This window comes from Pseudophryne corroboree, chromosome 5 (assembly GCF_028390025.1).
Source record: "Pseudophryne corroboree isolate aPseCor3 chromosome 5, aPseCor3.hap2, whole genome shotgun sequence".
NCBI classification, from domain to species: Eukaryota; Metazoa; Chordata; class Amphibia; order Anura; family Myobatrachidae; genus Pseudophryne; species Pseudophryne corroboree.
In genome coordinates, this window is record NC_086448.1 from 695,369,896 (window position 1) to 695,394,840 (window position 24,945).

Sequence of the window (24,945 nt, forward strand, 5' to 3'; positions counted from 1 at the left end):
CTCTGGATCAAGAGCCATCTCTACACCCCAATGTTTTCCTTGTTGAACCAAGTTTACTTCACAGAAAGAGATTTAACCATGGTAAGTCTACCATAAATCTCCTTATCCACAGCTAACTGTATAGTCATTTATTAATCTTATGATGTGCAATACATTAAACAGGTTACTGTGCCTAACCTTGATGTGTAAGTGCCCCAAGCTGTATATGTGAGCAGCTGTGTGTTGCAAAATTAGATGTCATTCAATTTGTGTTCGCTTCTACACTTTCCATGGGTACAACACCCCCATGTCCATTAAATCACGGTTAGGTCCTGCGGTAGACACACTCATTAATGGCATTAAAAGGAGAGGTAGTAATCATGGGAGACTTTCTAATGTAAACTGGGAGGTGTCTTTTGCTAGTTCCACTAACAGTAGGGACATTTTGAATTCCTTGCAGGGAGCATCCCTCCACCAATTGCTGAGGGAACCCACTCCTAAAGACACAATATTAGACTTAATACTTCCAAATGGAGACAGAATATCTGACGTAATAGTGGGTGAAATCATGGGATCCAGTGACCATCAAGCAGTATGGATCAGCATAAAGACAGAGACTGACTCATCTCATACAGAAACGAAGGTGTTAGATTTTAGGAAGGCTGATTTTGTAGGGATGGGAAAATATGTAAGTGATTCTTTGGCAAAGTGGATGAACTTGTAAGGAGTGCAGGAGAGGTGGGAAAAATAGTAAGTGCAATACTAAAGGCAACAGACCTTTGTATCAAAAGAGTAGGAAAAATACAAGGAGAAGGAAGCCAGTGTGGTTAACGAAAGAAGTAGCAAGTATTGTGAAATTAAAAAAGATTGCTTTTAGTAAATATAAGCAAACACAAAATAATTAAGACAAAAATATATATCTTGTTAGACAGAAGGAGACTAAGGGGTCTATTCAGTTGATGTCGGATCCTTTCCGACATAAAGGATCCAACATTTCAGTAATCAATTTGCGGCGCCGAATTGTCAAAAGATTTTGATCTTAGATGTGTATGTGTTTTTGCACATCTACGATTAGGTCTGAATTGGGCCCTGTGTCCCACTGCACAAAAGTGGAAGCAAGGAGGAGGCAAGCAACTATCGACCAGTGAGCCTTACACCAGTAGTAGGGAAATTGATGGAAATACCCTTCAAAGAAAGAGTTGTACATTATTTAAAATCCAGCAATCTACAGTATCCCAAACCATGGATTCACTGGGTTGCAATCATGTCAGACAAACCTTATTGACTCTTTTGACAGTGTGACCAGGGCCGAAACTAGGATTTTCGTCACCCGGGGCAAGGCAGTAACTTGGCGCCCTCCGGAAGGCGGCGCCCCGGGCAAAAGTCCTGCTTGCCCGTGGCAAGATCCGCTACTGACTATACTACATCCTCTACACCCTGATCTACATCACTACACTACATGCGCCTATCCTCTGAACTACATACCCTATATGTTACACTACATCCCTACACTACATCCCCTTATATGTTACACCACATCAGTGTACTACATGCCCCTATATACTGCAATATATTACTACATCACTGCACTACACCCCACGATAAGCTACACCAAATCCCCCCCATCTGGGAGGCAAAGCGGAGGTTGATACTGCCAACTGGGAGCACAGTGCACTTCTATAGCTTGTACGGTGCAACGCACGCTAGTTGCAGCACTGCATGGCAAATAAGAGAGTTTAAGACAGTAGCCAACATAGGAGACATCCTAGGTACTCGAGATTACCCGCACAGTGTTGGAGCCAGCTGCGGGCAGACAGATGGGTCAGATACATTGCCCTGGAAGCGGTCTGCTGTCTCACTGGAGCAGCACAGCACTGACTGTTTAAAAATAAAAAACCTTGCTCCTCTAACTCCTTGGCACCCCCTGAAATCCTGCACCCGGGCGCATGAGCCCTCCCCCCCCTTCCCTAGTAACGGCCCTGGTGTGACTAAAGTAATAGATAGAGGTGGGGCCGTAGATATAGCTTATTTAGACTTTAGTAGAGCTTTTGACACTGTCCCACATCGCAGACTGCTAAATAAACTTGAAAGCATGGGATAGGATACTAAGATGGTTGAATGGATAAGATCTTGGTTGCAGGATAGAAAACAGAGAGTTGTAGTAAATGGAGTGCATTAACAGGAGGGAAGTGTTACCAGTAGTGTACCCAAGGGATCTGTACTTGGACCAGTGCTTTTTAATATCTTTATTAGTGACATTGCAAATGGCATTAAAGGGAAAGTATGCCTTTTTGCAGATGACACAAAGGTATGCAACAGAGTAGACACACCAGGAGGGGTAAAAGAAATGATTGATGATCTAGGCCAGGGCTGGCCAAACCAGTCCTCAAGATCTACCAACAGTTCACATTTTCCAGACCACCTAGCTAGTACACAGGTGTAGTCATTACCAATTAGGATGTGCTGCATTCCTAACTGACAAGCCTACAGATCTCCAGGAGGCCTGGAAAACATGACCTGTTGGTAGATCTCGAGGACTGGTTTGGCCAGCCCTGATCTAGGCAGACTGGAGGAATGGTCAAGAGTGTGGCAATTACATTTTAATGACAAAAAATGCTAAATCGTGCACCTGGGTCTCAAATATCTAAAGGCTAAATATAGTATTAATGGCACTATACTGGAAACTCCTGAGGAGGAAAGGGATCTAGGAGTCACTATTTCAGGTGACTTAAAGGCAGGTAAGCAATGTAACAAAGCAATGAGGAAGGCTAGTCAGATGCATGGTTGCATAGGGAGATGAATCAGCAGCAGAAAGAATGAAGTAATAATGCCACTGTATAGATCATTGGTGCAGCCTCAGCTAGAATACTGTGTTCAATTATGGAGGCCATATCTTCAGAAGGATATTAATACATTAGACATTGTACAAAGAAGGGCAACTAAAATGGTGCATGGCCTACATCTTAAAACATACCCGGAAAGACTAAAAAATCTTAATATGTATAGTTTGGAACAGAGAAGGAAAAGGGGGGACATGATAGAAACTTTCAAATATATTAAGGGTTTTAACAAAGTCCAGGAGGAAAACATTCTTCAAATGAAGAGAAGCATTAGAGCATGAGGACATGCAATGAGACTGGATGAAGGGAGAGAGGTTCAGGGAAAATTTGAGGAAAAAGTACTTCACAGAAAGAGTAGTGGACAAGTAGAATAGCCTCCCATCAAAGCTGGTAGAGGCTAAGCAATTTAAACATGCATGGGATAGACATAAGGATATCCTTACAAAGAAATACTGTACGGATCAAATAAGGTTTGAGGTAAAAATATTGTAAAAAAGGGGCAGACTAGATGGGTCAAGTGGTTCTTATCTGCCGTCAAATTCTATGTTTCTTTATTTCTAGATTTCATTGTCATTTGAAGCGACGACACCCTTCCACTGGAAGCAGTGACCCACCCAGTGTGTTGATATGGTGCCCCCTAAGCTTTTTAAAAAAAAATCTATAATCGCAATGTTACAGATAAATCAAGTGCTGAAGTTTTGTCATGAAATAATATTTGTAATGGGGAAAAAACATGTAGGACTGCTATTAATCTCTGTAGTAAACAGCATACTGTAACTGTACATTTTGTTTAGAATTCTGATAAGACAAACCCAAGTAATGAGAAATCTAAAGCCAATTATGCTGTGACTAAGGGGGTATTCAACCGCTGCTAATGTTTGTGCCACAGCTATTTTTACCTCGGATCACTGACATGTATCGTGGGCTGAGGCGAGCAAATCTAATCTGCGATATGTTCCCTGTAATAAGTGCTGTGGAAGTGCATAGCTGCTACTAACTAGCTGCAGAGCGGTATATGGCTGATCTTCCCAGTAAGTACAGTGTTCGGTCAGTCAGCTGAGTACTTGACCCCACATCTTAAAAGCTTATGTTGTGTATGAAGGTAGCTGCTGCGTAGAACAGTCTAAGCCGGTCAGTCTACAGTGAGAAGTAAAAGCAAGCTGTGCTCCACGCGATTTCCACTGTACTGTACCTCTGTGGGCCAGTCCAACTGAGTTTCTGTTCAGTACAGATGGTGTAATGGTTAGCTTTACTGCTTCATAGCACTGGGGTCATTCCAAAAATATACTGATAGGCTTATTGGCTCCCCACAATTATTAACCCTAGTGTGTGTGCACATAGGCAGACTAGATGGGCCAAGTGGTTCTTATCTGTCCTCAAATTCTATGTTTCTATCATGCTCTGTTATTTTTCTGTACTTTCTCATGCAAATTTTATAGCAAAGTTTCAATGTTCATTATCATAGCAGTGTTCAATGTAAATCTAAAATATACCCATGCATGTGATTATTTGCTCACAGAATTAATTTTACTGATCTCCGTATGAGGGTCCTAGAGTACAGACTTGCATATATTAGATACATGTCTTAATGATATTCCTTGGCTAATAGTTTTCGTAACACATTATGATTGTTAAGGTGCCTACACACTGTGAGTTATTGACTATCTCCGATTTTGACTTTACGATTTCCCCTGAACTCCCCGTAGCCCTGAACCACCGATACTGACTATCTTTACTTGAGATTTTGACTATGTGCACATTTTAACTATACTACAGTATGTACTAGATCAGTGATGGCTAACCTTGACACTCCAGCTGTTGTTGAACTACACATCGCAGCATGCCCTGCTACAGTTTTAGCATGGCCGAATAACAAAACTGTAGCAGGGCATGCTGCGATATGTAAGAAAATATATACCAAGTTGCGCTCAACAATCAAATGTAAAAAACATTTATTTTGATACATAAAATGTAATAATAATTACAACATTTCTCCCGGGAGTATAGTTCACAATTCAACATAAGAATACCTTATCTTTACGTCTAAATAATTAATGCTGTTCTTATGGCTAGAATAAATATTCCTGTTATTTGATAACATATAACCCCGGTGGTGTCGTTTTAAATATAACAGCAGCCGTGATTAGTGACTGTTAAAAATGAATTAATAGTCTGTATTTGCATACATGTAACTCACATGTTCCATAAGAGTCCCGAACAGTCCTGAGAGTGTGTGACTAAGTATTAATTCCAATGGTCCTGGAGTGAAAAGGACCTTTGCAGCAATGAATTAACGCTCAAATTAATGATGATGTGAGCCAATACACTGTATCGGAAACCACGAGCCGCTATATTGGTGACGGGAGGGAGAGCCCGGAGCGATGTTGCTGAGGTCAGCCGCTGACCCTTGCACGGGGGATGGAGAGCAGTGCCTGACGTAACCGCCGGGCTGGGTGGAATACGGCAGTGCAGAGCTGACAAGCGGCTGCAATGTCCAAACGGCTGGATGTTACCCTGCGTGGCGCGGTATGGACGGGCTCTCAACTGAAGGCGGCTGACCTGTGCTCCCACGGGCAGCTCCGATTGAGTCTCCCTGCAGTCACCGGTGTATATGGAGGACAAATCGACACTCTGGCGGCGGCTGGTCAGTGGTATGCAGTTATACCTGCCCTTGGAAAAAGACGCCCTGCTGGCGTTGAAACGCGTTAGGATACAGGTGTTCATCATTGTTAACACTACTTGGAGTCTGATTCAGCCTGAGCCTGTGTAGGAAACCAGTCCTTTTATCATTGTCGCCACTACGGCATACCACTGACCAGCCGCCGCCAGAGTGTCGATTTGTCCTCCATATACACCGGTGACTGCAGGGAGGCTCAATCGGAGCTGCCCGTGGGAGCACAGGTCAGCCGCCTTCAGTTGAGAGCCCGTCCATACCGCGCCACGCAGGGTAACATCCAGCCGTTTGGACATTGCAGCCGCTTGTCAGCTCTGCACAGCCGTATTTCACCCAGCCCGGCGGTTACATCAGGCACTGCTCTCCATCCCCCGTGCAAGGGTCAGCGGCTGACCTCAGCAACATCGCTCCGGGCTCTCCCTCCCGTCACCAATATAGCGTCTCGTGGTTTCCGATACAGTGTATTGGCTCACATCATCATTAATTTGAGCGTTAATTCATTGCTGCAAAGGTCCTTTTCACTCCAGGACCATTGGAATTAATACTTAGTCACACACTCTGAGGACTGTTCGGGACTCTTATGGAACATGTGAGTTACATGTATGCAAATACAGACTATTAATTCATTTTTAAGTCACTAATCACGGTTGCTGTTATATTTAAAACGACACCTCCGGGGTTATATGTTATGAAATAACAGGAATATTTATTCTAGCCATAAGAACAGCATTAATTATTTAGACGTAAAGATAAGGTATTCTTATGTTGAATTGTGAACTATACTCCCGGGAGAAATGTTGTAATTATTATTACATTTTATGTATCAAAATAAATGTTTTTTACATTTGATTGTTGAGCGCAACTTGGTATATATTTTCTTACATAGGTTTGTTTTAGGGGATTGGCATTCCCTTCCCAAGTCGCTGCTGACAATCATTTATACAACCCCATTCACTGAGCGCTCAGCTTACTTTTTCTTTCATGCTGCGATATGTAGTTCAACAACAGCTGGAGTGTCGAGGTTAGCCATCACTGTACTAGATTGTACACAATATAGTAAAAATTGCCTTCCCTGCACAGTAGGGTGCATCAAACGGGTGGTCTTCTGGTTGCGGAATGTCGGGATCCCGGCGCACAGTATACCGGCGCCGGAATCCCGACACCCGCCATAGCGACACATATTCTCCCTCATGGGGGTCCACGACCCCCCTGGAGGGAGAATAAATAGCGTGGCGCGCCACCGTGCCCGCAGCGTGGTGAGCACAGCGTGCCCGCAAGGGGCTTATTTGCGCTCGCCACGCTGTCGGTATGCCGGCAGTCGGGCTCCCGTCACCGGTATGCTGGTTGCCGGGAGCCCGGCCGCCGGCATACCATACTACACCCCATCAAACGCCCCATGAATTTTTAAAAGTAAGAAGAATTATTTGTCCCCATGCTACATTTTTTAGAATTGTTAAGGATATATTGCATACCAATTTTGAAGAATCTGAGATGATTTTTATGTGGCCCACGATGCCCCTGTAGATTAAAGATTTCTATTAATTTCTATTTTTCTATTTATTTTATTTCTATTTATTTCTATAAATTTCTATTTATTTTATCTGAAAAAGAAATAATGATTTGATTAATGATTAATGATTTGGATGGGAACATCCACGATAGGCCCATGAGGCTCCATGCTGTTCCCTTTCTGTGTTATGTTCTTATGTTCTTAAATCAATGTAAGACACGCATTCTTGGCACACATACAAAAGTTGGCTTCGTTTTGCTAAAGTTAGTTGTTTTGTATAATACAGTACAGTACAATACAATGCAATACAGACAATTTTTGGGTGTGGAGGTGGACCACCTAAGTCAAATCGTTCATCAAAAAAAATTTGCACAGTTGTTTCTATGCTAAAAAGGTACATTTTAAGAATAGGGACAGCAAGCATTCCGACTGTCGGGGCGTTTGATGCACCCTACTGCGCAGTCTATATTTTCTTGCGATACCGATCCCACGGGAGCGTTCATCGGCATTGCAAGCTGTGTACACACTGTGCAATTTGCACTAACTTTCCTTATGATTTTGACTATATAGTCAAAATTGCAAGGTTTCATCTCACCGTGTGTATACACCTTTACAGTGATCCCCACACAGGTGATTTCACTGATATTTTTCAGACTGTGGGATTTATCTGTTGCTTATTATTTTACCATATATATCTAATCAAAGTTAGAAACACATCATTATGTTTTAGTGGATTAATCTTATGGCATAGTTCCCATATAGTTAATCATACTTCTGGATTTATATTATATCAGGTATTACTAAATAAGTAATGCAGCTAACATGGTTAGATAGTTATGGTTTGGGTTATACTCTTCAAGTAAAGAAAATGTTAGTTAATGTTGTTTGGTGCACTTCAGTGCTAGAATATTCTTTATGCTTGGCTGGAAAAATGTTATAGGAGGTTTTTTTTTTTAGCAGGGAAGGCAGAAGCTATGAGTCCCTCCATACAGTTTCTGATGCTTATTCCTGGAAGGGTCTAGGATGTTAATGTGTTGGGGTATAATGACATCATCAAGAATAAAGGAGAACGCATTTAAAATACTCTCTCCACCCCATCCTGGCAGTCACAGAATTAGAGGTACCCTTGTTGGTATAATGAGAGTCCCCTCTTTGAAATATTGTGGCCCCCTGAGATGTTATTCTCTGTTGATCATGTGTGATCATTATGAAGTCCAGGAAGGGGCAATGTTTCTCCGTCCTGGTTTCAATAAACTCTGGGGCACCATTATTTTAATAATGTAGTCACTTAGTGGTTATTGGAATCAATGATATAACATACTACCTGATGGGGCGGGTTACCTTCTGACAAAGCTCACATACGCTACAGAGATGAAGATGTATACCCTGCGCAGAAGGAAATCTGCATCAGTTTATGCATTCCATGTAGCAGTGGCCAATTACAAATCCACCATTCCACATATCCTTGACTTTCTGAAGGATGGGCTTCGTTAAAGTCTTACCTTAGCCACGTACAAGTATCAGCCCTGAGTGTTTTATAAGAGACCAAATTCATTGTGCAAAAATTATTCATTCAGTAGCCAAGCCGTGAAAAGTATACTGTGCGGGGGAGATACAGGAGATGTATGAAGAAGTGAAAAGAGTGGAGAAGTGAGCCAGTGGAGAATTTGCCCATGCCAACCGATCAGCATTGAGGTAACATTTAGCAAGTGCATTCTGTAAAATTATAAGTAGCAGCTGATTGGTTGCCATGGGTAACGTCTCCGCTGGCGCACATCTCCACTTTTTTCACTGCTTCATACATCTCCCCCAAAATGTCTTAACGTACGAGTGGAAATCACAAATGAGGATTTACTACCAAACGCTGAGTGTTGGCTGAGCCTCTCTAAAATAAATGGGACTAAATGTGTAGGGTAACTGGCAGTAGTTACTCCTGATAAAAGGGTCAGACAGTAGCAGGCATTATGGGACAAGGAACATTTTTTAAATGTCTAAAATTATAAAGTAGTTCCAACTTAAGTGCCAAAATTTGTATCTACATTTCACATCAGTCAGGTGGTTACATTACCCATTCGCTAGATCTAGTGTCCGCTATCATTCTATATTTATCCATGACAGAGGATCTTAGGAATGCAAAATAACTATTTGTGATTCCAACAGGACTTCAGAAATATCAGGCTCTTTCCAAGTATCCATTTCCAGATGGATTAGAGAAGTAATCATAGAAATAAAAGAATGATGGGCATTGGCTGCTAATGTTACTAAGAGCCTACTCAACAGTGGCATCATCTTGGCCAAAAAAAGACTCTGGCTTTGATGACATAGCTTTTCAAAGTAGCAGGCTGTCATTATCCACATCTTCTCTAGTCATTATCATATGGATATTTTATCCTTTGCATACACCCAGTGTTGGAGACATGTCCTCCACATAGCTACTTTAATAAACTTTGATTATGCAGCATATGTGGCTTAGTTTTCTGTGTAGTCATCTCAACTATATTTGCTTGGGTAAATCCAATTGTAAAGGCTACTATGTAGGATTGAAGAGGAAAACAACAAAGCATAATAACTAGTAATTCATTACCTCCAAATACACCATAGTAACCCACATTTCTCACTCATGTTGTTTTGATATGAGATGCTTTGGAAGTTAATGACACAAGGTAAAAGGATAGAGAAATACATTATTTACAGTCTGATGGTGTTTTAATTATTTACCTAAACCTTGAAAGGAACAACCCATTTTGATGGCTGGCATGGAACGTTTATAGGGAAAGGAATTATCGGTAATAATAATTCAGTGTTACCGCCATAATAATCTTCGATTTGGGACTGTGCTTTTGAATTGACTCTCATTTAATATTTTTGTACTAATCTGCTTTTTTTTGTGCTTAATATCTAATAAATTATTATTTAATAAAAGTCATACTTTTATTAAATGCCATACAAGTAATCTCCCTTTGTTTAGGACAAGCTACGTCTTGAGAGAAACAGAGAATACAACCAGTTCCTCAGGATGAAGGAGGAGGAGCAGGACATGGTCAGGCGAGCAGCAGCTACTGAAGCAGCACAGTATACCCAGGTGTGTTACTGAATACTAACATGCTGTTATATCTACATATGTTTGGGTGTAGGTGTGTCGATGTGTGTGTGTGTGTGTATATATATATAAATATATATATATTTGTTGTACAGATATATATTTTAATGTACTACTTTACTTTATTCTTCTGTGCGATTTAGCGTGATAAAACGCACAACAGAGTAAAGCCAGAGCAATACGCACCAGCCCCTGTGTCATATAGAGAGCAAGATGTTCCTAAGAGAGATGCTTACAGCTCCATGGAGGCCTACGAGCAGCTACTCAATAAAAGACGATCTGAAGCCGAGAAACATTATAGAAGAGATGGCCAGACTGTAAGTGAGGATCCGTTTGTCAGGAAGCCCGGTGTAGAAACCACTGTTTTAAATAAAAAGCTGTGGAGAGACGTGGACACTGACGTGATTGATCGGCCCCACCACAATGCCGCAGATTGGGAGTTAGAACGAATACCCCTCAGACTTAGTTTAGCTAATGATGACGATGAAAATGCAAGCCGTATATATACAAAGAAGTACAATACAGATGTACAAGACAGAAGGCCGCTGAGGAATAACCTGCCACACGAAAGGTACTTTATGACCTACTACCGAATGTTTATCAATCGAGTTGGAGAATATTATATGTCCATGTAAATTTGGTATTTTAGAGACTAGTTTGTATATTTAATAAACAGCTGGTTATCAAAGCTGCTGATTATTGCTGAATTTAAAACGGCGTTAGTAATAAATGCTAAATCAGGCTGGTTTTGCTGTTGCCGTTTTAAATTCAGCAGCAACAACCCTACCACTGTAATCTTAGATTGTGACGCCATGTTACATGTAGAGGAGTTATTCCATTTTACAAAACACAAAATAATCCACTCCCAAATATGATTTTCAGATAAAAATCAATATAATAATAAAGTTTGTATTTTTACTCTTACACATAAGGGTACTATTCAGTATATTGTGTTCAAAAGGCTGTATTTTTTTTTTGTATTCATAATTGTTCACAAAAGATGCCATGATTTGTTTAAGAATGTGAAGTAACAAATGATTTACAGAGTCTTACCTCCGCGTGGTGATCTGGCGAGCCATGATTATCAACCAGATCAAGCCTCTTATTTCCAGATGGAAAGGAGTGATCACAGGTAGGTGACCTAACAGCCTCCTTCTAAAAATTCTGTCCCTGTCCAGTATAAACTTCACACTTCCAGGCTGCAGTTTCCCATGGTTATGCCCATTAACTTCTGTGCGGGGAGAGAGAGTAGTTGTAATTAGCATGAACATTATAATGTTCCAAACGTTAGTGCTACTAAAGGTGACCCTTAAAGATGGGTTGGGTTCAAGTGACCGGCGTTTGGGATCCCGCCGGTCGCCATACCGACGCCTGGATCCGAGCTTTAAATTGCTGGCAGGGTGTGTGTGTGTGTGTGTGTGTGTGTGTGCAACAAAGCTCCTTGTGGGCTCGCTACGCTCGGCGCAGGTTCTATTCCCACTCTGGGTGTCTTGGAATAGTCCCTGTCAGTCGGCATACCGACTGTCGGCCTGTTAATTGGTTGGGATCCTGGCATCTGTATAGTGACTAGCAGTTGTCACATAACTACATCCCTTATAGATAGGTTAAATGTAAAAGCTCTGATGGTCTGAAGTGGATTAAAAACTCCTAGAATAAATCAGTTTTACAAGAAAGCACATACTATATGTGTACTATGCCACTTTAGAGCTAGTTATGTTGTATTCTCTATTTAGTCGGGAGATATAGATGGGGCATGTGAGGGTTTAATCCTGTCATGTTTTTAAGGACATAAAATATTTAGAAATGGTGTTTAGCTTTTCTTTACAGACCATTGATTTAACACATTATTGTTCTCCATGCAATTCAGGCCCGACAGAGGCAGGAGAATTAGAGAACCTCCCGTGGATTATGAAGATGATTTCCGAGAACCATCAAATCGAAGACCAATTAGTTCAATTTCAAGGAGCAGGTAACGTAGTCATCTGTAAAACCACTTCAGAAAAAGGAAGGGCATTTGGTTTAGGGTGCTGTTTTACTGATAGCAGCTTCCTTTTTGCTGGACTCCCAGGGAAGGCTCATTTCCTGTTCGGCACCTCCCATAGTGGAGCCGGCTAAGCAAGTCCTCCCGCAGTTGGAGCGCAAGCTGTTGGAGCCTCACTGCCTTCATCCCGGTCGCTTGGCTCTTTCTCATTCTTTTCTGTCCCTTTCCTACTCAAGAGTTTTATTTAGGTTGGCTTCGGAGGGAGATCTTTCATATCTATCCTTATTTTTCTTCCATTTTTCTGTCTGTGTCTGATGGGTGTCAGCCACACATAACCCCTGTGTGTTTCTGTCTTGTTCTTTTAAGCTTCTTAGCAGTTAACATCCTCCCTTGGCTTGTGTACTGCAGAATTTCTGGGGTCACTTTTTTTCACCTCATTCTTTATACATGGGAAGGGAAATAATCCCAAGGCCACCTTCATAATGTATGTGTAGTGGCAAAGATGTTTTGCATGCTTAAAATGTCAGGCAAAGGTCCTGTCATCCTGTGTGCTACGTGTTCTGGTTACAGGGCAGTGATTGCCACCAAGGCTTAGTCTGTCTTGGCCAGAGCTCTCACATACTTGGGGCTGCGCGCTATAAGTAACTCATTAGCAAGGAACAGAGTAGGTTTCCTCATCCCGTGGCACATTTGGAGTGCATGACTCTGATCCCATCGTCTTATGTCTACTCATGAGTCAGCTTGGGCTAGGGGCCTTAATCACTCAGTGCCGGGTCTGGCACATGTTCCTGTACAGAAATTTGGATTTTGCACCCAGAAACAATTGATTCTGGCTATTCTTCAGCTCCACTCTGAATCTCTCTTCCCATGACAGTGGGGAGTATCAGGCTTAGCTAGACTCAGCACTGTCCTCACTTGCATGAAGTGGTGTAGACGTTCTTGCTGTGTTCAGACATGTACTCATGAAAAAGAGGAACTGTAGGTTCCAGAAATACTACGGAGAAAATAGCAAACTTTGGACCTAATTCAGACCTGATCGCAGCAGCAACCTTTTTCTAATGGGCAAAACCATGCTGCCCTGCTGGTGGGGCAGATGTAACATGTGCAGAGAGGGTTAGATTTGGGTGGGGTGTGTTCAAACTGAGGTCTAAATTGAGTGTAAAAATAAAGCAGCCATTATTTATCCTGCACAGATACTATATAACCCACCCAAATCCAACTCTCTGCACATTATATCTGTCCCATCTGCAGTGCATATGGTTTTGCCCAATAGAGAAAGATTTTGCTGCTTCGATCAGGTCTGAATTAGGCACTTTATTTTCCTTCGTCCCCTCAATTAAACCACAAGTTTCAGTTTTCTTGCTGGTTACTATCATTTGCCAACTTCTCTTTGTGGAAAGTGGGAAATGGGAATATCAAGCGATAGATACTACTATTAATATATAAAATATCTATCCTCAGTGCTTCTAAGCTTAAGGATAGCACATATTCAAATATTGAACCTCCTGAAGTCTATCTTCATTGTGAACAGTGAGATGCTCAGGCCCACATTTCCTGTCCAACAAGGCAACGGCATGGGGTCATATCAACTGGAAAAGGCCCTCTACTCCATTGGCCCCAAACTGGAATTACTCACCCTTGTCTATATTGCCGAAGCTGTTATTTTTATGGTCCTTTCTGGAGCAGAAATTTCATTCCAATCAATCCTCTGAACTCATTTAAAATCTCTGAATGTTCACCTTTGCATGGAGGATAAGAAGCAGGTCTCCTTCAGGGAACTGTTATTGGTTCTGAAAAGACCTACAGTATATTTCCTAGTGTAGGCAGAAGGAGGTTCCCACATCGTCCTTTTCTTTACTTTTCTTTTTTCCAGAAGGGGCATCTCAACTCTTTAAAGGTTCAGGCTCTGCCTTATCAGTTTTTTCCCAGATCCAGGAAGGTCAAGCACTATATATTTAGGCTCTGTATATCCTATGCACTTACCTGGAAGACTGGCCCAGAGGGTGTCAGAACTGGGAGCTCTTTCCATAAACTCCTGGTTTTCTATGAGATTAGGGCTTTCAGCCTAAGGTAGTCTCCCAGTTCCACTTGAAGCAGTTAATTCTGCCTTGTGCTGGAACTGTTCACAAGATGATAAGTCTCTTCTACTTCCTTAGTTGTGGTCTATACTCTATGAATTTCTGTTCATAGGACTAAAGCAGTTTACCGTATGACCTTTTTGTCCATTATGTTTACAATGTGCAAGACGATCCAGTCTCTAAGGAGACCACATGCAGGTGGATTACATTCATTATCCGCCTAGTTTACGAGGGAGCAGTCAAGCTGGTTCCTGGAAATCTGAGGATCTATTTTACTCTTTCTGTGGGTGCTTCATGGGATGCAAGATGCAGCCACATGGTCTTATGTGAAACTTTCTCTAAATTATATCACATCGACACATTATTGTGCAAGGGTGCTAGTTTGGGGTATAATGTGTTGTGCACTGCCCAGGCCCCCTCTCACCCTTAGGGATAGCTTTTGGGAAACCCCCATGTTCCAGTGTCCACCATAAATGAAAGAGAAAATGGGATTTTTGTATCTACATTAAATACTTTTCTCTGATATTATGTGGGACACTGAACACCCGCCCTCATGGTTCTCTAATTTTGTTTTTGGTTTCTGTCTTCTGTTGGTTTTGTTTGGATATTCTTTTCTTCCCTCATTCTATCCTCCACCGCTGTCTTTTGGGCCAGTACCAAACTGAATGGTGATTCAGGCAATGGGGTTATAGAGTGGAAGGAGCTGTTATTTTGTAAGTGCCCAGGTTTCTCATTCCACTCACCAGACCCATCTTTCCAGTGCCCCCCATGGAATTGGAGCTAAGAAACTAACATAAAGTATAATCCCATATTAAGAATAATCTAACATGTAAATGGATTATGTCCAGATGACCAGAGCCATCATTTTCTTCTGCACTTTAAACTTTTTTTCTCTGCCTAATAAAAATTTTAATTTTGTGAAGGTGATTATTTTAGCAATCTAATAAATTTAAGGCATCCTATAAATTTACTTTTAAATTAATTAGTCATTTCTTTTGCATGTAGCGATATGTACTTTTATTTAAAGACTCCAGAAACATGTGTACATCACCTTTGAATAGTTTTATATATAAATTAGTACATATTTAAATATGTTTTTTTTTTTTCACTTTAACTTATTTTGTATCATTCTATCCTGTTAACATACTTCCCAATATTTAGACATGCACAATCTGCCCAAAATAATCTTAACCCTCCATCTACTAACACCCCACCTCAATTTATTCGGAGAGGCCCATTTTTTAGTGAATGCCATCCACTTTTGTGTTAACACCGCTTATTTTGAGGTCTGCATTTAGCATAAACACAAGTCTTTGTTAAATGCGTATGATGCAAAGAATAATATCTGTATTATTTGCAGTAAAGCGATTCACTAAACACTAAAAGCCATTAGAGATTGCCGACATCTATGCTTTTCATGACCAGTCATTTTCTGCTTATAAGTTCATAGCTGTCCTTGAAGTTACGATGACATACTGTATGTTTAAGCTCCAGTTGCAACTACTCTGTCTCTGTATCCACAGACCAAAAATGGATATCCCAGTTCAACCCCCAGAGCGCTCAAAATCTGCAAATGTGAAGGATGAAAACTTTTCCACTAGCCTTTTGCTTGGTATGATTGTAATGTGTGTTGTCCTGTGTTTTTGGTTTTGTTTCCTTTTTTTGTTTTAAATCAGAATAAATATTTTATTTAATTTTGAGTGAAGTAATATGCAAAAAATGTTTAGTAAGCTTACAGTCACAAAACCTGTGATACCAAAGATTCCAAGGCTCTCAATAATATGTTACATATTAATTATTAATATTAATTACATTAATAACATATTAATTATATTAATAATTATAATTATTAATATATTAATTATATTAATAAAATATTAATGACATATTACATATTAACATATTATGACTGTAATAAGCATATTCCACTTCTCAAGAAAGCTATCTTATTTATTTGAATTTTAACCATTAATGAAGGAAATTTAGTTTGGAGCACATTTCCCAATTATTAGTTAAGAAGTACTGAGACTGCCTTAAATTTCAGGAATATTCGATGTTCCACAATAGACTGAAATCTAAGTCCCAAACGCCATAATAAGGTTTTGTCTATATCATATTGCTCAGATAACTGAGGGCAGAGGACCCTATACCAAAATGTAGTGATTGGTTCGGCAGCTTCAGAAGCTTCATTGTAGGTAGAGTTGCAGAGCCTGGCCACCTGGTGACTCGGAAGTATGTTATAATTACAGTGTACACTGTATTTGTAGATATTCTGCAGACCCTGAAGCTGGTTACTCCATTCTTACCCTAAGTCAGCATTTCATGCTTGTTATATGTCTTTTCAGTTTTATTGAGGCTGTAATACTTTTGCAGTAATGCTTTTTTGGTTTGTAGGATTTAATTCACACCAATACTTCATAATCAATATGTTTTCCAATCTCTCAGGTGGAGAAGAGAAAGGTGATGCCCAGAAAAGAAGGAAAGAGAATTATAGACAGGAACTAATGGAGCAAATGGCGGAACAGCAGAGAAACAAAAGACGGTACATGTCTAATTTTAAACTTTATTCCAAAGGCAAGCACGTATTAACGAATACACGTCTTCATGAGAAAATGGGTCTACAGAATGATATTTTATGGGGACATACTTTGATTCCAGTGTATGCTATAGGTGTTCACTTCTCCACAATGAAAACCAACTGCAAAATGTTTGTTGTAATGATTTTTACAGTGTGAATCTGTAGGCTTAGCTCACATGAGACTTTAGTCTGTGCCACTAACAAAGCCATCCTCTATCAGCTGTCCTTTGAACACATATGTTGGAAATAAAAAATTTCCATTTTGGATTTCTGTTATATGAAAAGAGATGTTAGATATACTTAGAATTAATTTGGATGTTCCAGGATGTTGATGTCTAGTGATGGTTGAAGGTGCTGCAATGGTTTAACTGGTTATCACTGTATTAATGTCTGTTCCTAAAAGTTATTAATATTAAATATTTCTAACACATATTGGGGAATTTGATCATACACGCTTGCCTGTTAACATGAGTATTTACTAATGTGCATATAACATTTTGCAGAGAGAAAGAACTGGAACTGAAGGTTGCAGCATCTGGGGCAATAGATCCTGAGAAGCAGGTGAGCTGAGTGAAGGTGCTCCTTGTTCTACAGTGACAACATGTTCTTACTTTCAGAGGGTTTAATGAATAGTTTGTGGTTGGTTTACCATCTCGTAGTCAGTGAGAGGCTGGTTTGGCCAAGTAGCACCAATAGAAGTAGTAGGTGTAAACCAAGGACCAGTATTGGGAGAATAGTCGTTGGTGCAGAAATACAGAAGGTTTAGGTGTCGCACAGGAACAGAACAGGATCTTTTAGTAGCAGTGATCCTTATTCGATGTGAATTTTATGCACACATCCTGGTAGACCCAACTGATTGTCATGATAGATTACAGAATCAGTGTTCTCAATTTAACATTGTAGTTAGTGGGAGTACTCGCCCCACTGTCAATGTACTGTTAGGGAAAGACTTTGGGGTTGCATTACTGCAGCTGCCACAGTCAAAGCTTTGTGAGGTCTTCTTGCTGGGCAGGACACCTTCACAATTCTTTTGAATATTTCTGGCGCTTCTGCGCTCCAAATCTCATGTGAGGAACCAGGTTTCAGCAGCTCAGTTGCAGTAGGGTAGATACTTGCGAGTTAGGAGGAGGATGGTAAACTACAATGAAAAAAATGTGTGTTAAGGGCTTTCTTAAAGACTGGGAGGGCTTATGAAAGTTTAACTGAGCCTGGGTGGACATTCCAGAGGTTTGGAGCAGCACGGGAGAAATTCTGAAGGAAAACGTGGGAAGTGGTGATCGATGAGGAGTTGGAGTGACAGTTGTTGGCAGAGCGAAGAAAAGACTAGAGCTGTAGAAAGGAGAAGTGTGGTTGAGGGGTTTATAGGTGAGAGAGAACTTTGAATTTGATTCTGAGTGGGACAATGAGCCATTGAAGTGACTTGCAAAGAGGGCAACAGTGGTTTATAGACGAGAGAGGAAAAGGATGCAGGCAGCAGAGTTAAGTGTAGATTGCAGAGGTAGTAGTGTGGAAAATCAGAGGGCAGTAAATTACAGTAGTCAAGGCGAGAGCTGATGAGAGAGGTCTTAATCCTGGAAATTTTTCAGAGGTGGAAAAGGCAGGCTTGGGAGAGGAACTGAAAGTGGATAAAGGAAGAAAGACCACAATGACACCCAGAAATCAGGCTTTGGGAACAGATGAGTAGGAGATGTTCAGTTTCAGTGTTAGGAAACCTAGTGACATCCAAGAGCAAATGGCCAACACACGGGCTATAACACTTGAGAGGACGGATTAGAAAGAGAGGTAAATTTGGGTATTGTAGGCAAAGAGGTGGTATCTGAGATCTAAGGAACGTATAAACTTTCCAAGGGAGTAGGTGTAATAGGAGAAGAGAAGGGAGCCAAGGACAGTTGTATGGAACAAAGAAAGGTAGTGGAAGAGGAGCGCAGGAGGGTGTGAATGTAGAGACAGAGAAGTAGTGGTTGGTTTAAGTAAGAGGTGAACCAGGAGAGAGCTGAGTTTATTGTAACAATGCAATTTCATGTTAACAGCAATATAAGGAAAATTACTTTCTAGTTACGTCTATGTAACATCATGGTGTGTGTCGTTCAGAGTTTTCATAACCTGTTGTTCAGTCTGACTTGTCTCCTACATTTTATATTATTTTATTTCTCATACGTCCTAGAGGATGCTGAGGACGACATCAAGACCATGGGGTATAGACGGGATCCGCAGGAGACATGGGCACTCTAAAGACTTTTCATTGGGTGTGAACTGGCTCCTCCCTCTATGCCCCTCCTCTCGACCTCAGTTTTAGAAATGTGCCCAGGTCGACTGGATACACTCTGAGGAGCTCTACTGAGTTTCTCTGAATTTTTTTTTCGTATTCCCAAAAGGATTCACATAGCTTATCCTTTCCCGGTTGAAGACAGGAAAAAATGTGAGTCACCCCCTGTGTTAGACAGTGCACTTTCCAGGTTGACAAAGAAGGTAATTCTCCCTGCTCCTAGCACGGCTTCTCTTAAAGAGCCGGCAGACCGCAAAATTGAAACGACATTGAAATCCATTTATCTTACCAATGGTACACTGCTCAGGCCCACTATTGCCTGCGCATGGATGAGTCGCGCTATTGAAAAATGGTCAGAAAGTGTGTCATCAGAAATTGACACGATTGATAAAGATGAGGTACTCCTTAAGTTAGGGAATATCAAGGACGCTGCCGCCTACATGCTGGAAGCAATGAAGGATATTGGACTCTTGAGTTCACAAGCCGCTACCATGGCAGTATCGGCTAGGCGGGCGTTATGGATTCGCCAGTGGAATGCGGATGCAGATTCCAAAAGAAACATGGAGGCTCTCCCATATAAAGGTGAGGCCTTATATGGCGATGGCCTGGATGCGTTAGTCTCGGCGGTTACCGCAGATAAGTCAACATTTTTGCCCTCTGCGCCTGCACCGGCAAAAAAGACCAATCACCCGCAAATGCAGTCCTTTCGGCCCAATAAATACAAAAAGACGAGAGGTTCCCCCTTCTTTGCAGGAAGGGGAAGGGGAAAGAAGCCCACACCGGCTCCAAGTTCCCAAGAGCAGAAGTCTACCCCTAATTCTGCCAAATCCCCAGCATGACGCTGGAACTCCCTTGCGGGAGGCCGCTCGGGTGGGGGCACGTCTCAAACTCTTCAGCCAGGATTGGATTCTGTCTGGCCTGGACCCCTGGGTGTTGCAAATAGTATCCCAGGGATACAAACTAGAGTTTCAAGACGTTCCCCCATGCCGATTTTTCAAATTGACCTTGCCAGCTTCTCCGCCAGAGAGAGAAGCAGTAACAGCGGCAATCCAAAAAATTATGTCAAGACCAGGTCATAGTCCTGGTACCGTTGTCACAACAAGGGCGGAGTTTTTATTCAAGCCTTTTTGTTGTTCCGAAGCCGGACGGCTCGGTCAGACCGATCCTTGATCTAAAAAATCTGAATTTCTTCATGAAAAGGTTCAAGTTCAAGATGGAATCACTTCGGGTGGTGATTGCCAGTCTGGAGGAGGGGGACTACTTGGTGTCGGTGGACATAAAGGATGCTTACCTGCATGTTCCCATTTATCCTCCTCACCAGGCTTATCTGAGATTCGCGATTCAGGATTGCCATTACCACTTCCAGACGTTACCTTTCGGTCTCTCCACGGCGGCGATGGTATTCACCAAGGTGATGGCGGAGAATAATGGTCCTCCTTCGTCAGAAAGGAGTCAATATAATCCCTTATCTTGACGACCTCCTGATAAAGGCGAGATCCAGGGAGCAGTTATTAGAAAACATATCCCTCTCCCTGTCAATACTCCAACAACACTGGTGGATCATAAATTACCCAAAGTGGTTGTCTTTCCTCTGGATGATTCTGGACACAGAAGTTCAGAGAGTATTTCTTCCGCTGGAAAAGGCTCTGGAAATCCAGAAAATGGTAAAACAGATATTGAAACCATCAAGTGTGTTGATCCATCAGTGCATGCGGTTGTTGGGGAAGATGGTGGCGGCCTACAAGGCCATACAGTTTGGCAGGTTCCATGGCAGAGTATTCCAGTGGGACCTGTTGGACAAGTGGTCGGGGTCACACCTACACATGCACAGAAAGATAACCCTGACGTCAAAAAACAGGATTTCGCTCCTGTGGTGGTTGCACAGCTCTCACCAGCTAGAGGGACGCAGGTTCGGCTTTCAGGACTGGGTCCTAGTAACCACGGATGCAAGTCTCCGAGGCTGGGGAGCAGTCTCTCAGGGAGAAAACTTCCAGGGACGTTGGTCACATCAGGAAGCCTGCCTTCACATAAACGTGCTGGAGCTAAGAACCATTTACAACGGCCTTCAACAAGCGGTACATCTTCTTCAAGACCGTCCCGTGCAGATCCAGGCAGACAATGTAACAGCAGTCGCATACATAAACAGGCAAGGCGGAACGAAAAGCAGAGCGGCAATGGCAGAGGCGACAAAAATCCTCCGCTGGGCAGAAAAACATCTACAAGCTCTGTCGGCAATATTCATTCCGGGAGTAGACAACTGGGAAGCAGACTTCCTCAGCAGACACGATCTCCATCCAGGAGAGTGGGGCCTCCACCAAGAAGTCTTCGCAGAGGTGACAAGTCGTTGGGGAGTTCCTCTAATAGACATGATGGCATCTTGTCTCAACAAGAAGCTTCAGAGATACTGTTCCAGGTCGAGAGACCCTCAAGCAGTAGCAGTGGATGCACTGGTGATCCAGTGGGTGTTTCCGTCAGTGTATGTTTCCCTCCACTTCCGCTGATCCCAAAAGTACTCAGGATCATAAGAAAGACAAGGGTTCGAGCAATCTTCATTGCCCCAGACTGGCCATGAAGGGCTTGGTACCCAGATCTTCAGCAGTTACTCATAGGAGATCCTCTGCCTCTTCCTCCTTGGGAGGAACTGCTGCAGCAGGGGCCGTGTGTGTACCAAGACTTACCGCGGCTACGTTTGACGGCATGGCTGTTGAGTGCCGTATCCTAGCCAGGAAGGGTATTCCTAATGAGGTCATCCCCACCCTTATTCAGGCCAGAAAGGGAGTAACGTCAAAACATTACTTGGAGAATATATGTGTCTTGGTGTGAATCCAAGAAAGCTCCTACGGAAGAGTTTCACTTAGGACGTTTTCTCCATTTTTTGCAGGATGGTGTGGAAACGGGCCTACGATTGGGATCAATCAAGGTCCAAATTTCGGCCTTGTCGGTGTTCTTCCAAAAACAATTGGCCTCTTCCAGAGGTTCAGACCTTCGTGAAAGGGGTTCTGCACATCCAGCCTCCATTCGTGCCTCCAGTGGCACCATGGGACCTTAACGTGGTATTGCAGTTCCTTCAATCGGATTGGTTTGAGCCTCTACAAAAGATAGAGTTGAAGTTTCTCACTTGGAAAGTGGTGATGCTTTTGGCATTGGCATCCATCCGTAAGGCGGGTGTCTGAATTGGGGGCCTTGTCTCACAAGAGCCGTTACCTGATTTTCCATGAAGATAGGGCAGAGTTGCGGACTCGCCAACATTTTCTTCCAAAGGTAGTTTCTGCTTTTCACATAAACCAACTTATTGTGGTGCCAGTAGTTACTGACACATTCACTGATTCAAAGTCTCTAGATGTGGTTAGAGCTTTGAAAAGCTATGTTGCTAGAACAGCTCGTATACGGAAAACAGAGGCTCTGTTTGTCCTGTATGATCACAACAAGATTGGCTGTCCTGCTTCCAAGCAGTCTTTTGCACGTTGGATTAGAAATACGATTCAGCAAGCTCATACTACGGCTGGATTGCCGTTACCGACGTCGGTAAAGGCCCACTCCACTAGGAAGGTGGGCTCATCCTGGGCGGCTGCCCGGGGGGTCTCGGCATTACAACTTTGCCGAGCAGCTACTTGGTCAGGGTCAAACACATTTGCTAAGTTCTACAAGTTTGACACCTAGGCCGATGAGGACCTAAAGTTTGGTCAATCGGTGCTGCAGGGTCATCCGCACTCTCCCGCCCCGTACTAGAGCTTTGGTATAGACCCCATGGTCTTGATGTCGTCCCCAGCATCCTCTAGGACATATGAGAAAATAGGATTTTGATAACCTACTGGTAAATCCTTTTCTCCTAGTCCGTAGAGGATGCTGGGCGCCCGTCCCAGTGCGTACTTTACCTGCAGTTTAGTTATTACAGTTACACAAGTTGTGTTATCTTGGTTTCAGCATGTTGCTGCAATTAGTTCATGCCTGTTGGCGTGTGTTATGTTGAATGCCATGTGTGCGGCATGGTTGAGGGTGTGAGTTGGTAGATATCTCACCACTAGTGAAGTAATTCCTTTCTTCGAAATGTCAGTCTCCCTGGGCACAGTTCCTACAACTGAGGTCTGGAGGTGGGGCATAGAGGGAGGAGCCAGTTCACACCCAATGAAAAGTCTTTAGAGTGCCCATGTCTCCTGCGGATCCCGTCTATACCCCATGGTCTTGATGTCATCCCCAGCATCCTCTACAGACTAGGAGAAAAGGATTTACCGGTAGGTTATCAAAATCCTATTTTCCATTAATATACAAAGTTCAGTTTGCATTATATATACCTTGTGCACCAAACCTGAAGATATTTTTAAATATTATTTTTATAATTTTGTGTATTAAACAAAGTTTGTGTACATTGAACCATTAGAAAGCCAAGGTATCACTATCTCAGTCGTGCTTAAAACATTCCGCAGTCCAGGATTTTGGATATGTGAGACTCAACCTGTAATTTAGTGTAATGCTGGATAGTGGTGGGTATGTACGTTTGGTGTACTGTGGTTTTGTACTATGTGTATTATTTTGCTAATTGTCCTTACATGCTTTTTCTAGCAAAATGAAGAGGAGGTAAATTGATTGTTTTTCTGTAAAATACTAAATCTTCTCTTCTGTGAAGACACGTTCCTGATCTTCATGGCTTCTATCCTCATATCTTCTCTTGCATGGCTGTAGTCATTTGGACAACATAGACCTTGGCATGTTAACGTGTGCATGTATTTAAAAGTCTTTAAGACCCTTTAACAATATACTGAATGATACAGTACAGTTCTCTGTGTTAGCAGGAAAAAAGCTTTTGTCTAAGGCTGGGTTCACACTACGAGGACGGAGCGCCGACATAAGGCCAGTTTAGTAGGCATACACATTTACCAATCGGCCAGTTGATGTGTCCTTCCTGATGTTACAACTGGGTGGGCATTTCAATTTGCCCGCCCAGCTGTGATATCAGTGCCTGCAGCTAGTTTATAGGGGGGTTGGCGGATTGCCCGTACACACAGCCACACATGCCAATATATCTGCAAGGTCGACTCGATATGTCTGTGAACGTCGTAGTTCATAGACTTATCGGGCGTACGCACCCGCTGATGCACTACAGATACATCACTAATTCAGTGGATAAGGCGATATATGTATTAGTGTGTACCCAGCTTAAGCCTAGTATGTATTGTATACAGCTTCCTGGGATGTACATTCACACATCATAAACCAGATATTATTATGTTACAAATTTACAAAAATGTTAATGCATTAAAAAGATTAGTAATAGACCTAAAGAGGTCTCCTCATCCATCATTGCTGCAGTCGTGCCAAACAGCCACTCTCAACGTGCCAGGCCCCGTGAGACTCTGCTAACAAGGGGTGTCTTCTTTGCATAATATTTGCTGAAACTTCGTCTTAGGCACGGTGCAGCTAGGATGCACCAGGAGACTGTGTTGAGTAATTGGTATGTCTGTTTGTGACTGAGTATCTGAATTTGTATGCGAGCTGCTACAATGCAGTGGATGCAGCTTTTTTTCCATGCTAAGTTCCGTTGTGCTTTGTATACAGACTCAGTCGCACACAGATATACAAGTGTTGCATATCAAATTAATCAGCAGTCTCCTCGCACCGCATGGAACATATCATTTTATATGTTCCAAAAGCTCAAGTAATATTTGTGTGACATACTCTATATGAAATTGTAGAATGATGAAAAAAATGTCCATAACTTCCATGTAAAACAAAAGTCCTGCAAAGAAGTTTCCAAACGATCACAGTAATTTGAGTGGTTTGTTCAATCAGATTGAATATCTACAAATAGTAGTCCTACCTAACAAGACACATCTGTACAGTAAAACAAATGTTAACCACGTGCCTGGCATGGTCGCATCAGATGCGACCATACCAGCAAGTGTTTTATTTGACTTGGTCCACAGGATGCGACCAGTCAGATA

At 42.1% G+C, this 24,945-nt stretch overlaps 1 protein-coding gene across 7 annotated transcripts in view; it reads left to right on the forward strand.

The window, feature by feature from the left end:
• CSPP1 (centrosome and spindle pole associated protein 1) overlaps positions 1-24,945 on the forward strand; it is a 295,997-nt gene that overhangs the window by 148,472 nt on the left and 122,580 nt on the right. For 6 of the 7 annotated variants that reach the window (XM_063923860.1, XM_063923857.1, XM_063923863.1 and 3 more), the window contains 7 exons: positions 9,972-10,085; positions 10,247-10,674; positions 11,149-11,235; positions 11,971-12,072; positions 15,686-15,774; positions 16,608-16,704; positions 17,244-17,301. In XM_063923860.1, the coding sequence (XP_063779930.1) occupies positions 9,972-10,085; positions 10,247-10,674; positions 11,149-11,235; positions 11,971-12,072; positions 15,686-15,774; positions 16,608-16,704; positions 17,244-17,301 (975 nt within the window). The remainder of the gene's footprint in view (positions 1-9,971; positions 10,086-10,246; positions 10,675-11,148; positions 11,236-11,970; positions 12,073-15,685; positions 15,775-16,607; positions 16,705-17,243; positions 17,302-24,945) is intronic. The other variant, XM_063923864.1, reaches the window with a different exon arrangement.